Source organism: Macaca fascicularis, chromosome 4, assembly GCF_037993035.2.
Source record: "Macaca fascicularis isolate 582-1 chromosome 4, T2T-MFA8v1.1".
NCBI lineage: Eukaryota > Metazoa > Chordata > Mammalia > Primates > Cercopithecidae > Macaca > Macaca fascicularis.
The window spans coordinates 120,893,940-120,909,764 of NC_088378.1; the positions used below are offsets into that span (position 1 = coordinate 120,893,940).

General features: G+C 38.3%; 1 protein-coding gene across 1 annotated transcript in view; it reads right to left on the reverse strand.

Moving 5' to 3' along the window:
• Positions 1-15,070: 15,070 nt before the first annotated feature.
• Positions 15,071-15,825, reverse strand: part of TFAP2D (transcription factor AP-2 delta) — a 55,226-nt gene continuing 54,471 nt past the window's right edge. Inside the window, exon 7 of the mRNA XM_005552763.5 lies at positions 15,071-15,421. Within this exon, the coding sequence (XP_005552820.2) occupies positions 15,202-15,421 (220 nt within the window). The 3' untranslated portion in view covers positions 15,071-15,201. The remainder of the gene's footprint in view (positions 15,422-15,825) is intronic.

A 15,825-nucleotide genomic window follows, 5' to 3' on the forward strand; every position in this document is an offset into this window, starting at 1 on the left:
CTTTAAAAAAAAAATCACATTTGAAAGGTTAATTTTGTTTTAAATTATTGATCAATCCAAAGCAACATTCAACTTCACATACCAATTTTACCAAATTTCCATATATTACAGTGGCTTAAATATAAGACCAGAAGTTAAATCTCTTGTCCTTTACTTTTTGGGTAAACAATTGTATTGTAAATCTAGATGACTTTTACTTCAAGGATTTAGAGGGGGGTAGTTTTTCTGTTTTTGTTTGTTTGTTTTTCCTCTAAAAGAAGGCAGGGTTGCCATTTTGCTGATGCCAATGATGTTTATATTTCTGAGGGCTGGGCAATTGTTTCTTGTTCACCTGGTCCCACTTGCACATACCTGCTTTCCTAAAAATGTTTTAAAACATTTATTTCTAAGCTCCCCAAATCGCCTACCTATTTTGCAGCCAGAAGGAAATTGGAAGAAAAAAAGTTGTGAGATAAGAGAGCCAAAGGGCAGATATTAAGAGCCTTCGAAGAATGACAGGTAAATTGGGTTTCATCACTTTCTAGATTAAAACTCCTCACTTGCTGCTTATTGTGTTTATGATGAAATACAGGATGTAGAGTGAGGCAACATGGACCTGGACACCTCTGCAGCCACCTCTCCACCTGTACTCCTGGCTCACCCACTCCTGCATGGCAATCTCACTGACCTCTGACAGTTTCTACAAATCCCAAGCCCTCTCCCTCCTCAGGTGCCTCCTCAGGATCAGCACATGCTGTTCCTTCATTGGGAGATGCTCTTTCCTTCCCCCTTGGACTGGTTAACTCCTCCCTCAGGTCATTGTCCCTTCCATTAGAGAGGGTTTGCCTTACCCCTCCATGTCTAAGTTAAATATCTGCCATATTTTTCTTCATAAAAGCATTTAGCATAATTTGCACATTTGTTAATTTTGATGAAATTATAACTGAATGAGCATTTACTGTGAATCAGGCATATGCTATATATTTTACAGAGTTTATCACCTTTAATTCTCACTATGTCATTTGTCCCACTTCACATAAGTTTTAGAGGGGTTATGGAACTTTTCCAGGGTACAGAGCTAGGAAAGTGGTTGAGCCTAAATTCTCATTGAAACAGTCTGACTCCAACATGCTCATCACTCCCAATTCTTTGCAAAACTGCCCTCAAAATGGCTTTTTCCATGCTGGGCCCTCTGTTAAGCAATTTGCCTGCACTCATTCAGTTAAGCCTCACAACAGTCCTAGAATGCAGTACTGTTAGTATTATCATCCTCATTTTACAGATAAGAAAAACAAGGCATGAAGAGTAATTTGGTTAACATTATGCCCAATTTGAAAGCATACATCTGTGGGACCTCATAGGACAGTGGCAAGCCAAGGTCACAATCCGGGAAACTTGAACATACGCTCTCCTTTTAATCAGTCTTGTACATAGGCCCTAGTGCTGCTCCCTCCCTCTGGTTCCATGGATGCAGGGGCCATTTTGTTCAGCACCACATACCCAGCACTGTGCTCAGCCGAGTAAGTCAATATATATTTGTTGAATCAGTAAAAAGAGAGTGTTGGTATTTTCAATCTTCACTGAAAATTTTGTTTGCTCAAGCCTAAATACATATATGTGTGTGTGTGCATGTGTGTGTGTGTGTGTGTGTGTGTGTGTGTAGTTTGCTCAAGCCTGTCTATCTATCTATCTATCTATCTATCTATCTATCTATCTATCTATCTATCTGTCTGTCTGTCCATACAGCTGGGACTACAGGTACATGTCACCACTCCTGGCTTATTTTTTAAATTTTTTGTAGAAATAATGTCTTGCTATGTGTTGCCTAAGGGGCTAGTCTCAAACTCCTGGACTCAAGCAATCCTCCCACCTCGGCCTCCCAAAATATTAGGATTATAGGCATGAACCACTGTACCCATCCCAACATTTATTTTATCATCAAAAACTATTTTCCAAAACCTTACAGATATACTTGTTACGTTAAATTATAAAACAGCCTTCACCACCCACTTTCGTCATTGGTCTGGTGCTTTTGGCTACTATATGGGGTATTTCCAGCAGATATATCATCAGCTCACTCATAGAAGAGGTGAGAAATCCTTCATTGGCCCCTCATTTTTTCTAAGAGGATGTCAACCCATTTCCAGTACAGCAATTTTAAATTGGCACTTGTCAATTACATATTTCTAGATAACAAACTACCCCAAAACATAAGGAATATAAACAGCAACCATTTATTATTTTTGAGTCTCTGGGTTGGCTGGGCTGTTTGGCTGATCTTGGTTGAGTTCTCCTGTGCTTGGTCGGACTTGCTCATGCATCTGTGGTCATCTGAGAGGTTGGCTGGGAACTCTTCTCGTTTCCACAAAGTCCCTTCTCCTCTGGCAGGCTAGTCTGGATTTGTCCTCTAGGTAATGGGGATGGGGGATGAGCAATGATTTTTCCAGTCTCTGCTTGTATTGTCTGTTACTATCTCATTGCTAAAGGATTTCACATGGCTAAGTTCAGAGTTGGTGTAGAAGAGTACCACCAGAGGGTGTGAGTGAATGAAGGTGGAAAAATTATGACATCAGTACAACAAAAAAAGTGTAACATGGAATAATATTTACTTAGAAGGACAATCTTGAAATCACAGCAACCCAGTATGTATGAGAGGTTCAACTGGGAGGAACAGCCTTAGAAGTCCTGATGGGTGGATATTAGTTAGTTACTCTAAATACAACCTTGGATTAACCTAAGCCTATAGAAAGCTGAATAACTGGACTATTGTTCTGACCAAAAAGGCTCTTATTTTCACTGAATTGTATTTTGACATTAATGCCATTTGTCTAAGAAACAGTCTTTTCTCCTTGTTGGATCTACTGCAGTGGCTCTTAAAAGGCAAGGTATGGGGGTGGGGAGATGTGAACTTTTGGCCATCAGGGGACATTTGGCAATGTCTGGAGATGTTTTTGGTTGTCACAGCTGGAGGAGGAGTGCTACTGTCATCCGGTGGGTACAGGCCAAGGATGCTGCTAAACCTCCTACAATGCATGGGACAGTCTCCCAAGGGACAGACTCCCTCTAGTCAAAATGTCAATGATGCCAAGGTTGAGAAACTAATCTGCAGAAAGGATATTGTTGATAGGTTTTCCAGAAACTCTTTCAAAACACTTTTTTTCCTAATTATGTATCAGAAATAGTTGTGCGGAACAATTATTTTGGTTTAGTCTTAGACACAAACACTGTGAATTGAATAAATGGTCAACTTTTCCATTTTGCAATGGCTGTTAGGATACTCATAGTCAAATTTGTTACAGACCTATAGAAAATAGTCATATCTCTATTTTTGTTTCTTTTAGAGATGAAATCTTGCTATGTTGCCCAGGCCGTAGTGTGGTGGCAATTTGCAGGTGTGATCATAGCACACTACAGCCCCAAACTCCTGGGCTCAAGCAATCCTCCTGCCTCAGACTCCAAGGTAACTGGGATTACAGACTCCCACCACTGCATCTGACTTTTGTTTTTTATTAGGCTCATTTTTGGCTCCATTTTATTTACCTACCATTAATTTTCCTTTGTCTTTTTCAGCTATTTCTAATTTATGTATTTTATTATTTTTATAAGTTCCTGGAAGCTGTCTTAAATCTTATTTTTAAAAATATCTAGGGGCATAAATGAATACATACTAGCATAAAGTATTTCTAGTCCGTGATCAAGGGCTTACTCAAAAATAAGTACAGAATGAGAATTGCTATTTGTAGCCACTGGAAATGAACATGTGCTCTCAGATCTAAGACCCCAAATAAATTTGAGTCTTAAATAAACAAGACCAATGACAACAAAAGGTTGAATAACATTTAGTTTGAGTATTGAACTTACTCAGCACCTTCTATTATGTGTCTAATGTATTGACTGTCATACAGTAAGTTCTTAATATATATTTGTTGAGTAAATAAATTAATGATTTTAAACTTATTCCATTTTGATAATGACAAGATAATTTTTTCAAAAATTTCCAGATTCAAAAAGGTCTTTGTTGACTAACTACTGATGGTTAGAATTTTAGCTTTGATCAATTTGTGAAGAAATCTGGAATTCCTGAAGTTATTATTATGTGTTCTAGGAGATATATGTCGCTTAACAATTAAATTCATGTATTCATACCGGATAGATTTAGCCAGACAATAGGGGAGAAAGTTATGAGCAGTGTGCTCTTAGCGTAGTCCTGCTTTTCCTCATGATCTAAGGAAGTCACAAGCAATCTTCTCCAAAACCCCTTCAATAGAACCATTACAATAGTATCTTGTTATAGAGTCATTATAGCTTTCTAACCCTAGGATAAAAGACCATAATTTCCAGTGGAATTCTGTCATTCATTAAGAAAACAAAAACCTATACAATGGAAGCTAATTAATTAGGGTAAACATTTATAAAGCCAGAAAGGAAATGCAGCTTTTCCTTATCCCCTCCACTACTCCCAGGAAAAAACAAACAAACAGACAAAAAATCTTGACTGTACTAGTAAGTAGGCTCCAATAAATAATGGAAACAATAAACATATTTATATCCATTTCAGGATACAATGATGGTATTTGAGGATATAATAATTTGAACAAAGAATGCTTTGCTGTAGATGAGACGATAGCCATCAGTTTTATTTTCCATTACTATTTTATCTAAATCTTGATTTTTAACAATTTGCTTGTGGAACTTATACATTGGAGACTGAGCTTGATACTGACTTTCTGTATTAATAGACGAGATATTTTATACCTATCACTGTGACACTGTGTATCTAAAAACACTTCTAGGGCATCCAATAATTTATGGTTGCTTTCATTTCTCCCAGGTAATCATACATATTTTTTCTACATACCTTGGGCTAGTCCCTGAATTACATATTCCGTTCCTTCATTTTCCATCATTTATGACAAATGAATGAACATGTGACAACCATGTGCCAGGTAGACACTTGGGCTAGTGGTTGAGAATGCAATCCTAGGCAAGATATTAATACATGATTTTCTCTTCAAATCCTAATGACATTTAACAGTAACAATTCCACCACTTATCATAATATTAACAGCTAACATTGATTGGGCCCTCACTATGTTTCAGGCATTATTCTTGTTTTACACGAAATATTTTATTTAATACTTATAACAACACAATGATGTAAATGCTCTAATTGTCCTAATTTTATAGTTGTAAAGGCTGAGAATTATTTGCTTCACAGGAGAGATAATAAGGCAAATGATTATTTTAAATGTCTTTAATAAATGACATGGTGGGCCTGGGTGCGGTGGCTCACACCTGTAATTCCAGCATTTTGGGAGGCCAAAGCAGGTGGATCACCAGGAGTTTGAGAGCAGCCAGGCCAATATGGTAAAACCCTGTCTCTACTAAAAACACAAAAAATTAGCCGGTCATGGTGGTTGGTGCCTGTAATCCCAGCTACTCAGGAGACTGAAGCAGGAGATTCGCTTGAACCCGGGAAGTGGAGGTTGCAGTGAACTGATACGGTGTCACTGCACTCCAGCCTGGGCGACAGAGCGAGACTCCATCTAAAAAAAAGAGAAAAGAAAAGAAAAGAAAAGAAAAGAAAAGAAAAGACATGACCATGATGAATGGTGGTATGGGAGCACAAAGGAGAGAAAAGAAACATAGTTTAGAAAATTAGAGTTGTCTGCAAACGGCAAAATTGTAAACATGAACTCCCAAGATTCCTCATCCAAATCCCTGGGACTGGGAATATAATGTGATATCACACTTGTGATTATATTACCTTAGATGATAAACATTTTGTAAATAAAATTATGGCTATTAATCAGTTGCCTTCAAATTAATCAAAAAAGAGATTAGCTGGGCGGGCACGATATTATCATATGAGTCCTTTCAAAGCAGGGATATTTTTTTTCCCTCTGGCTGGTAGAAGAATAGAAAGTCAGAGAGATATTTGTTGGTTGGATGCACTGTTGCTGGCTTTGAACACAAAGGGTACCATGTGGCAAAGGCCTGAGAGTGGCCCCTCAGAGCTGCTAACAAGCCGTTACAGCCAGCAAAGAAATAAGTACTTAGTCCTACAACCAAATTAATAGATTTTGCCAACCATCTGCCTGAGACTGAAAGTGGATTTTTCCCTAGAGCCTCCAGAAAGAGCCCATCCTGGCTGCTACCTTGAGTTAGCCTTATGAGTATCTAAGCAGAGAACCCAGTTGAGCATAGCTGAGCTTTTGATCTATAGAAATGTGCACTAATAAATGGATTTTGATTTGGGCCACTAAGCTTGTGGTAATATGTTATGCAGCAATAGAAAATGAATACAGCTCTGTTGAATTGGTGACTTTTGAGCTGATTGAATCATTAGTAGGAGCTGGATGGTGATGGTGGAATATAATGTTCCAAGCTGAGAGAACCATATTGGCAAAGTCTTAGATTCTGATGAGTTTTAGGAATTCCAAGAAGCTTAATGTGGCTAGACAACGGACTGTGTGTGGTGGGGAGGGGATGATATGGGGGAAACAGGGAAGCAAGATAAAATTGAAAGGGACTGGAGAAGAGAGCAAGGCCAAGTCAGAATGATATATTGTCAATTGTATAGAACTTTGACTTTGTCATAAGGGCAATAGCAAGCCATGAAGAGGATTATTTGTGATGTGCAAATCATATTCACTTCTTACAATAAATCTCTCCAGTGAGGAGAATGGAATAAAAAGCAGGACTGGAGGCAGAAAGTCCAGTTACGAGGCTATTGCAGTAATGCAATCATGAGTTGCTAGTGCCTGGAACTAAGTGGTTGGCTATCTGATAGTCATACTAGTTCCTGACAAATTAATCACTTACTTTATTTATTTATTTATTTTGAGACAGAGTCTTGCTCTGTCACCCAGGCTAGAGAGCAGTGGCGTGATCTTGCCTCACTGCAACCTCCGCCTCCCAGGTTCAAGAGATTCTTGTGCCTCAGTCTCCCGAGTAGCCGGGATTACAGGTGACCACCACCACACCCGGCTAATTTTTTTTATTTTTAGTTGAGATGAAGTTTTGCCATGTTGCCTTGGTTGGTTTAGAACTCCTGAACTCAGGCAATCCCCATGCTTTGGCCTCCCAAAGTGCTAGGATTACAGGCGTGAGCCACCTCACCGGGCCAATTTAATTTATTATAATGTTTTATATTAATTTGTCAGAATCTAGTGATTAACTATAAGAGAGGATAGAGATAAGGTTAGTTAAGATGACTCACAAGTTTCTGTCTTGTGCAACTGTATGGAGTTGTCTTTCACAGAGATAGAAAATTTGAGACGTGTAATTGGTTGAGGGAGGTTGATTAGGATTCCGTATTTTAATGTGTGTTGAGTTAGACGATGCTGTTTTTTCATAAGATGATAATAACCACTGAAAATGGACAACATGGATCTAGAGTGCAGGAGAATATTATGGATTTATAATTCATTAGCGTTGTGCTAAGACAGGCAAGCTACAGTAGTAAATAGACCCTTCTAGCCTCCCTCATCCCGATTTCAGTGGCTTAAAATAATAGATGTTTAGGTCAAAGTAATGTGTGCTTCTTCTCCATGTGGCCATTCAGGATCCAGATCCTCTCTATCTTATGTCTCTGCCATCTGTAAGACAGTGGCTCTCAACTAGGAGTGATTTAGCAATGTCCGGAGATAATTTAGCTCCTTATAATTGTGAGGGATGCTACTGAAGTCTACTGCATAGAAACCAAAAATCTACTAAACATCCTGCAACACACAAGATAGCTCTCATAATAAAGAATTATCTGCACCAAAATGTGCCAGATAATTCTTTATCAATAGTGCCAAGGTGGAGAATCATTGCTCTGAACTTTATCATATAACTCATGTAGAAGAGGACAGAACACAGAGAAAAGTGCATGACTGGTTTTTACTGGTAAATCCTGAAAGTAGCAAGTATCACTCCCACTCTTCCTCTAGAGATAACTTAATCACATGGCTACAAACAGCAAGAAGTTTAGTCTAGGTCAGAGACTGGCAAACTATGGCCCTGAGGACTAATCCAATCCGCTGCCTATTTTTGTAAATGATGATTTATTGGAACACAGTCATTGCCATTTGTTTACACATTGTCTATAGCTACCTTCATGCTACATCAGCAGAGTTGAGTAGTTGCAACAAAGACCACATGGCCTGCATAGACTAAAATATTTACTATTGGGCCCTTTATTTAAAAAAAATGGCCAACCTCTCATATGGGAATATACGGCAGGACAAAGGAAAAGTGGACTTTGTTAGATGACGATTGGTCTCTGCCACAAGAAAAGACATGTAATTGAAATTATGGTTGGACATTATGTTGCCCAGAGAGATGGTGAGAAAACAGACAATATTTAAACCCACAGTTAGGATTTATTGACAGTAAGAAATCATGACTGAACTTGGAAGGAAGACTAAACATAAATTTATATCATACCTCAGTGCCTGTTTTCCAAATAGCTCTTGATATAAAAAAAGATTAAGGAAATGCAATATTAAAGAATAGCTTTGAAAACTTACATTAGGTTCTAACTGGCAATAACCAACATGGCCACATTAAACTTTTTTTCTTCTGACCTTATGGGGATTTATTCAGTTATTTCAATTTTTCTTTTTTCTTTTTTTTTTTTTGTTTTTGAGACAGAGTCTCGCTCTGTTGCCCAGGCTCACTGCAAGCTCCACCTCCCAGGTTCGAGCCATTCTCCTGCCTCAGCCTCCCGAGTAGCTGAGACTACAGGCGCCCACCACCACGCCCGGCTAATTTTTTGTATATTTAGTAGAGACGGGGTTTCACCGTGTTAGCCAGGATGGTCTCGATCTCCTGACCTCGTGATGATCCGCCCGCCTCGGCTTCCCAAAGTGCTGGGATTACAGGCATGAGCCACTGTGCCTAGCCTTCTTCAATTTCTCTTAAGTGTCTTGGTCTTATTAAATTATGATGCAGATGAGAAGTAGCTGAAATAGATATTTTACTTGTGTAGCAGGTATAAATGTTTACCAATTTGGATATATGAGAAATGTCACTTTATTTTCTATAATGTGACTTAATTTCTATTTTTGAGCCTTCATTTGGAAATGTGGCCAAAATTAGCTCTCAGTACACTCAGGGTCTCCTTGGGTTACGTATGTGTCCCAGGGTTGCATTGGGGAGGGCTTATGTAGCACCAGACATGGAGGAACATCTGGCCTAGGTCTTCATCTGTTGATGCTGGCTTCTATATTTTGTGATGCTATGGCTGGAAGTCTGCCAACTACATTTCTCATAACCCTTTGCAAGCTGGATTCTAATTAGGTTCTGCAATGGGGCACATGTAGGAAGTGGAAGGAAGAAAGAGGGGAAAGGATGCTCTAGCATATTTCCAGTTCCGGCTATCATCCCTCCAGCAGAAGAGGTAGGTTAAGGCTCCAGCCTCCAGCTTCTTTTGCACTCCCAGCATTAGGACCCTCCACCCTCTCAGAAGATCCACCAGCATTAATCTTGAGGTGGGTTCTCTCAGAGAGAGGTTCAAGTAACACCCATGGGTAGGGGCGTGCCTGCTTCAAAGTTCCTACATTCAAGTAACTTTACTTCCTTACTTTTGTTTCCCCATTTCTGGGGATGGTAGCTGCTTTTCCAATTACGAGTATTTGGGTGACTCAGTGTCCATTTTTGCTCTTTCGGCCTTCTAACACTTATTTAACTTGTTCTCTTTGAAATCCCTGAGTAGGGGGAAGGTCTGAATTCCTGTCTGGTCTTTGATTGGTGTGTCTCAGGTTTTTCTTTCGTATTCTTGTTTCCAACCTATGAGGACTCTGCATACTTGCCAGCTATCTGGATTGCTCTCCGGTGAACCTGAAATATTCAAGTGCTGCTTCCTTTGTTCCTCTTGCATCCACATCATGCTAGTGTGTCCCTGCCATCTTGAAATAAATAAACTCCTTAGGAGAAATGTGAGGCTGTCTGAGTGCCACCTGCCTAGATGCATATCACATAGACAGCTCTTTGCTTCTGTACTGTGCTGGGCTTTCTTCCTCCCCTGGGCTTTTCTCTGGGATGAGGACATAATTCCTCCTCTATAAGATTCACACCCCAACTTCACCCCCAGGACATGACCCTATCTCAGAGGTGCAGTGCTACACTAAACTTTAAAAAAATTATCCTTTGGCTGGACGTGGTGCCTCGCGCCTGTAATCCTAGCTTTGGGAGGCCGAGGGGTGTGGATCACCTGAGGTTAGGAATTCAAGACCAGCCTGGCCAACATGGCAAAACCGCTTCTCTACTAAAAATACAAAAATTAGCCAGGCGTGGTGGCATATACCTGTAATCTCAGCTACTCAGGAAGCTGAGGCTTGAACCCAAGAGGCGGAGGTTGCAGTAAGCCGAGATCGCACCACTGTACTCTACCCTGGGCGACAGAGCGAGACTCCGTCTCAAAAAAAAAAACAAAAAAAAAAACTCCTTCTTCTTTGCTCTTTCCCCAACCACCTGTGGATTCTTTTCTGGTCTCCAGTGTGTGTGGTGTTGTCAGGGAGCTTTGGGGGCAGGTGGAAGTAATAAGGTCCTGACCGAGATGCTTTTAAACCTCAAGTTCCCTCTAGAGCCTAAGATTTTGAAACTAAAAATTTTTATGAAAGTTTCTTTAAAAACTTTTGTTGCCTGCATTCTTCTGGGTCACATTCCTTCCCTGAGGCAGTAAAGGCAACATGTTAGCTGCCCCAGAATGTGGAAGGAAGGGAGGAATATCCAGAAATACAAGGTGTGCCTGTTAGTTTTCAAAATAGCTTACTGCCTCAAATGTTTTTAAGTCTCCTAGAATGCTAAAGCTCCTTTTCCCTGGTCTCTAGCTTCCTGTTTCCCTGATCATAACTCTCTTCCTCAATTTTTCACCCTTCCATCTCCCCCCATCTCCTGTTTCCTAGATCCTGGTCTGGCTTGTGCTGGGCACCCTGTGTGTATTTTCATCATGACACATACCATATTTGAATAGCTATTATCTTCATAGGAGATTATGAGAAGCTTGACATTAATAAAAATATTCTATTTCACTCTGTATCTTCAGTCTCTAGGATGAAGCCTGTCATAGAAAGGGTACAATAAGCTGAAGACAAACTGATCTCTAGATAAAAAATGATTTGTCCAAATTCTAAGTATGAAAGACAGTAGCTAATATTCACCTAGCACTAACATGCCCCTTTTCTGCTCTAAACAGTTTAGATACACCAAGTCTTTGATTCTGACAGTAATTCTGTGAGTAGGTATCTACTATCATGCTCATTTTGCAGATGAGAAAATGGAGGCACACAGAGGTGTGGCAACTTGCTCAGAATCACACAGTAGCAAGTAAGAGAGCCTTGATTTGAACCAGGTAGTGGTTTCTAGTTCATACTCTTAGACACTAGGTCATGACACCTCTCACATATTGACTTGGCTTTTGTAAGGAAATAACACACTCATTGTGTAAAGAATTCAGATATGTATATATATTTTAAAATTCCACTGTTCTAAAATGCTTCCAAAGAGGCATAGAAGCAAGAAAATATAGGAAAATGTTTTGTACTACCTTACTCATTATTAACAAGAATAGTTTATTGTCACATTTATCTTAAAAGTGCTAAGTGACAGAGGGCTGAACTCTTATCACTGTCACACTTGGATCAGGGTACTCATAGGTCCTAAAGGGTCATATTTTGTTATAGACATTGAAGAGAATATATTCTCAAAAAATGGGAAAAAAAGGAACTGAAAAGCCGGGAAGGATTATCTCTATTTTTAAGGCATCTAAAAAGAAGGCAGAAGCAGCACAGACGAGGCATCTTTGCAGTGCTCTGATCTTTCCAGAGAAGAAAAATAGAGAGTCATTGAATTTTCATTAATTTTTCTAGAGCCAGCACACTTAAGTCAAATGGTAACTCTGATGACATATCCATGATAGTTGCATTAAATGAATTATTGAAACAGTCTTAAAATAAGCATATCTTTGTATAAAAGTTTGACTTATTTCATTAAGTTTTAAATATAAAACTGTTATGCTGTCATTAATTTGGGGTAAGTATGAGAGATTTGAATATATTTTCTGGGGAAGTAATAGTTTATCTGAAAAAATATTTCTATTATTTATCATAATATTAAAAATCAGAAAGATTTTTTTCAAGCTATCTTCTTTTATTTTTTATTTATTTATGTTTTTTCTTTCCTTTTTTTTTTCTCTAAGTCTTGCTCTTGTCACCCCAAGCTGGAGTGCAATGGTGCGATCTCGGCTCACTGCAAACTCCATCTACCAGGTTCAAGCGATTCTCCTGCCTCAGCCTCCCAAGTTGTTGGAATTACAGGCACCTGCCACCACACTCGGCGAATTTTTGTATTTTTAGTAGAGAAGGGGTTTCACCATGTTGGCCAGGCTGGTCTTGAACTCCTGACCTCGTGATCCACCCGCATAGGCCTCCCAAAGTGTTGGGATTACAGACGTGAGCCACCACACCCGGTCCAAGCTATCTTCTTTTACCATAAACTATAATAAAGGTAATAACTTCACTTTTGTTGAAATTCTAATACCTAACTAGTGTTGTTTATTGTTCCATATGAAATATATCTATTTGAAACCAATGTGTCATCTTGGAAATATTTTCTTATTCAAATAAAAATAATTATTCATAAATTACAATGGAGGAAGCAAACCAGATTAAAGCACTGAGTACTGAAAAAAAAATCACAATTAAAAGGTCCTTTGGCCCATTTTGGACAAAGAACACACACACATTCATTTATTCATTTATTTAAAAAGTGGTGAGTACCTATTATATACAAGGCAAAAATTGGTATGTTAACAATGTCTATTAGAATATGATAATGATTCTAAACATGACCAGTCCATCAATTCTTTTATATCCTAATGGCTGGTTAAGTTAAAAGATGGGTGCTGTCCATTTAAGGCTCTTAAAACACCCAACATCCTGGTAAATAATATGCACTGTAGTCATATTTTTGTTTCCAAGGCTAGTAAGTAATAATATCCCATTGAGGTGTTTAGAATCCCAACTAGTCACAGGTAAAGGTGAAAAAGTAAGCTGGTAATATAAGCCAGATCTAATTTTTTGTCTGCTTATTGTTGAACATTTGACATGGTATATAACTACATAAAGTACCTAGCAGATATGCATATCAAAATGCCATATTAAATACATATGTATTGTTAATAATAAATAGAATAAAAGCAAGTTAATGTGGAAATTTAATTGAAGTAGTCATCCACATTATCTGTATATAACTTTCCTACTACTTATTAAACTGAAATATTGATCATTTTTATTTCATGTGTATATTTTACAATATGGGAAATTTCATGTAAGATTAAATCATATATTTTGTGAGAAAATTTGGAGCTGCAGCAGAATTTTGGCTTTATTCTATTTTATTTCAAAAAAACTTTAAGCCATGAATAATAGAAAAATTTTAAAAATGGAACTAAACACATGAAATCACAATTCATTATTTCATGTTTCTTTATTTTAAGCTCTTCTATTATGGAATTCCTTAGTAGTGTTTTCTGTTAATTAAATTTAAGCTAGAAAATTTAATTTTTCATTGGTATGGTTCTACTTTTCTGTACAAGATTGAAGATCACGGTCAAATAATTTTTAAGAATTATTGTTAGGTAAAAATAGTTTTTGTGATCTCTACATGAAAATTCTTGAGCTATTTCCCCTCAATTAAAAATAATACTAATATTTCCCATGGGGTTATAATATGATAGAGGCTTTTAAAAAGTAATTAAATATGTTAATGAGAGGAGAATGTTTTAGTCTTAAACTAAGTGTCAGCAGTCCACACATTAATAAAAACATTCTTTTTTTCTTTTTACATAGACAATGACTTACATTTTTATTGGCCTAGAAGCTTGAGAATTGTTAACAGTAGAAAGATTAGTACAATGTGATACCAATCAGGTTTCTTGACATGTTCAGGTTTATATGGACCAAACTTTCATTCAATTAGCCCCTTGCCTTTGCAGCCAGGAACCTCTCGTTTTCAGTGGCTTAACTAAAGGACAATGAAGTTATAAAAACAAGCTACGAAAAAAGAAAGCATCTTAAAAGCAAAAGTTTTCTCTGATCATTGTTTCTGTTTTCTTTATTGAACACAGACCTGAATGCTTTTGTGCCTCTCAAGGTTTAGAACACAGCCATCGGGCAGGTAGAAGAAGCACCAAAGCAGAAAAAGGAAGGTTCTCATCTTAACCATACAATCGTTGGCCACCAGCACTTCAAGGGGCCTCCCCTAGGTCCCTGTTCTCTTCTCCCATCTCTGAGAAGCAGGACTTCCCAGAAAGATCACTGTTCCTATTCCTGTGCTTTTCCAGGCAAAACAATGCCACTGCTTTCCATCAGGAGCCCAAGGGAGGCAAAGCTACTCTTTCCTATATCCATCCTGCCCTGACCCATTAAATGCAATGGGTCTGTTTTCTTGAATTGCTAGGGTGGTGATGTGAAGAGAATGGATAGAAGAGTTCATCTCTTATCCCTTCAGTAATATACTTTTCCAGTATCTTCTTAGCTATTGGGGTGGGGTAAATGGACCTGGGATTGGATGGGAATATCATAGATACGAGAAAGTTTCCTGGAATTTTTAAATACCACCAAGGCACTGGTAGTTAAGTGGGCTAGGGGTTATCAACATTTTAGATCTGTTGTCAATTCATAGATTCATAACTGCCCTTTTCAGTTACCCAAACATTTATTAATAGACTGATTTCCAGATTGATCTATTTAGTGGAATGAGGCACTCTTCAGTTCAAGGGAGTTAAGTTGAAAGACTGGAGCTGTAAGTACTGGTGGTAGATTCCAGTTTGGTCATGCTTTCTGATCCCTACCTACATAGTTGGGTAAGAAAGTGCATCAGTTAGATGTGAAAAAGCGTGTGCTGCCTCTCCAAAGTCCAGAAGTGCTTAAAAACTGTGGTGTATATAATTCAGACAATAAGTTACGTGCACAAAGGAGTTTATCATAACATAAAATTAAAAGGTGACAATTTCATCACACAGTTACACTGCTGTTTTCCTTTTTTTTTTCTTTTTTTTTTTTTTGGTTTTGTCCTTTTTTGTTTCATTTTTCATTTCCATTTTTGTTTTTTATGGAGGATTGGGGAAGGGTAGAGATTTGGTCCACTGAAGATTAGTCACCCTCAATTATATATATATTAGAAAAAATATCAGCAGCAAGACTCTCTGGAAATAGATTCTGTTTGATGTAGCTAGTCTGTCTTTTCTGTTTTGCCCTCTTTCACAGCAGCCTCTGAAGTTTTCCGCAGGGGGGCTTTCTCCGAGTTGGCATGTCCTTGGCCAGAATCCGCTGCTCCGCCGTTTTTATGAGTAGTGTGTTTTTCCAAGTAGTTTAGCATTTCACTGAGAACTGTTTGGAAAGTGCTTAGAGCTGCACATATTGCCGGAGTCCCAAAGCCATGAGTGATCAAACTGGAAATTAGAATTGACAGGAAAAAAGAGATGAATGATTTGCAGTATCCTGTGAAATAGCAAATCCCTCCATATAATTCAGAACATTCAATTAAACAGGTATTTATTGTGTTCCTAAATGATGCTAAGCATTGTGGAAGATACAACACAGTTGAAGGTATTGCTCTTGACTACAAAAGAAATATAGGACCCATTTGGAAGACTTGCCATTAATAGAGTTGATATGCACTAATTATTACCAAGTCTAAATATTCAACACATGACTTGGTTCTCTACCTCATTAAGAAGTAGCTAGAAAACACACCTTTAGATTCCATGTGTGGAAACATCTTGCTTTCAAGAATGCCCTATATGGCATAGACTATACATGAAGAAATCATAATTGGCTGAGTGTGCCTCATGGC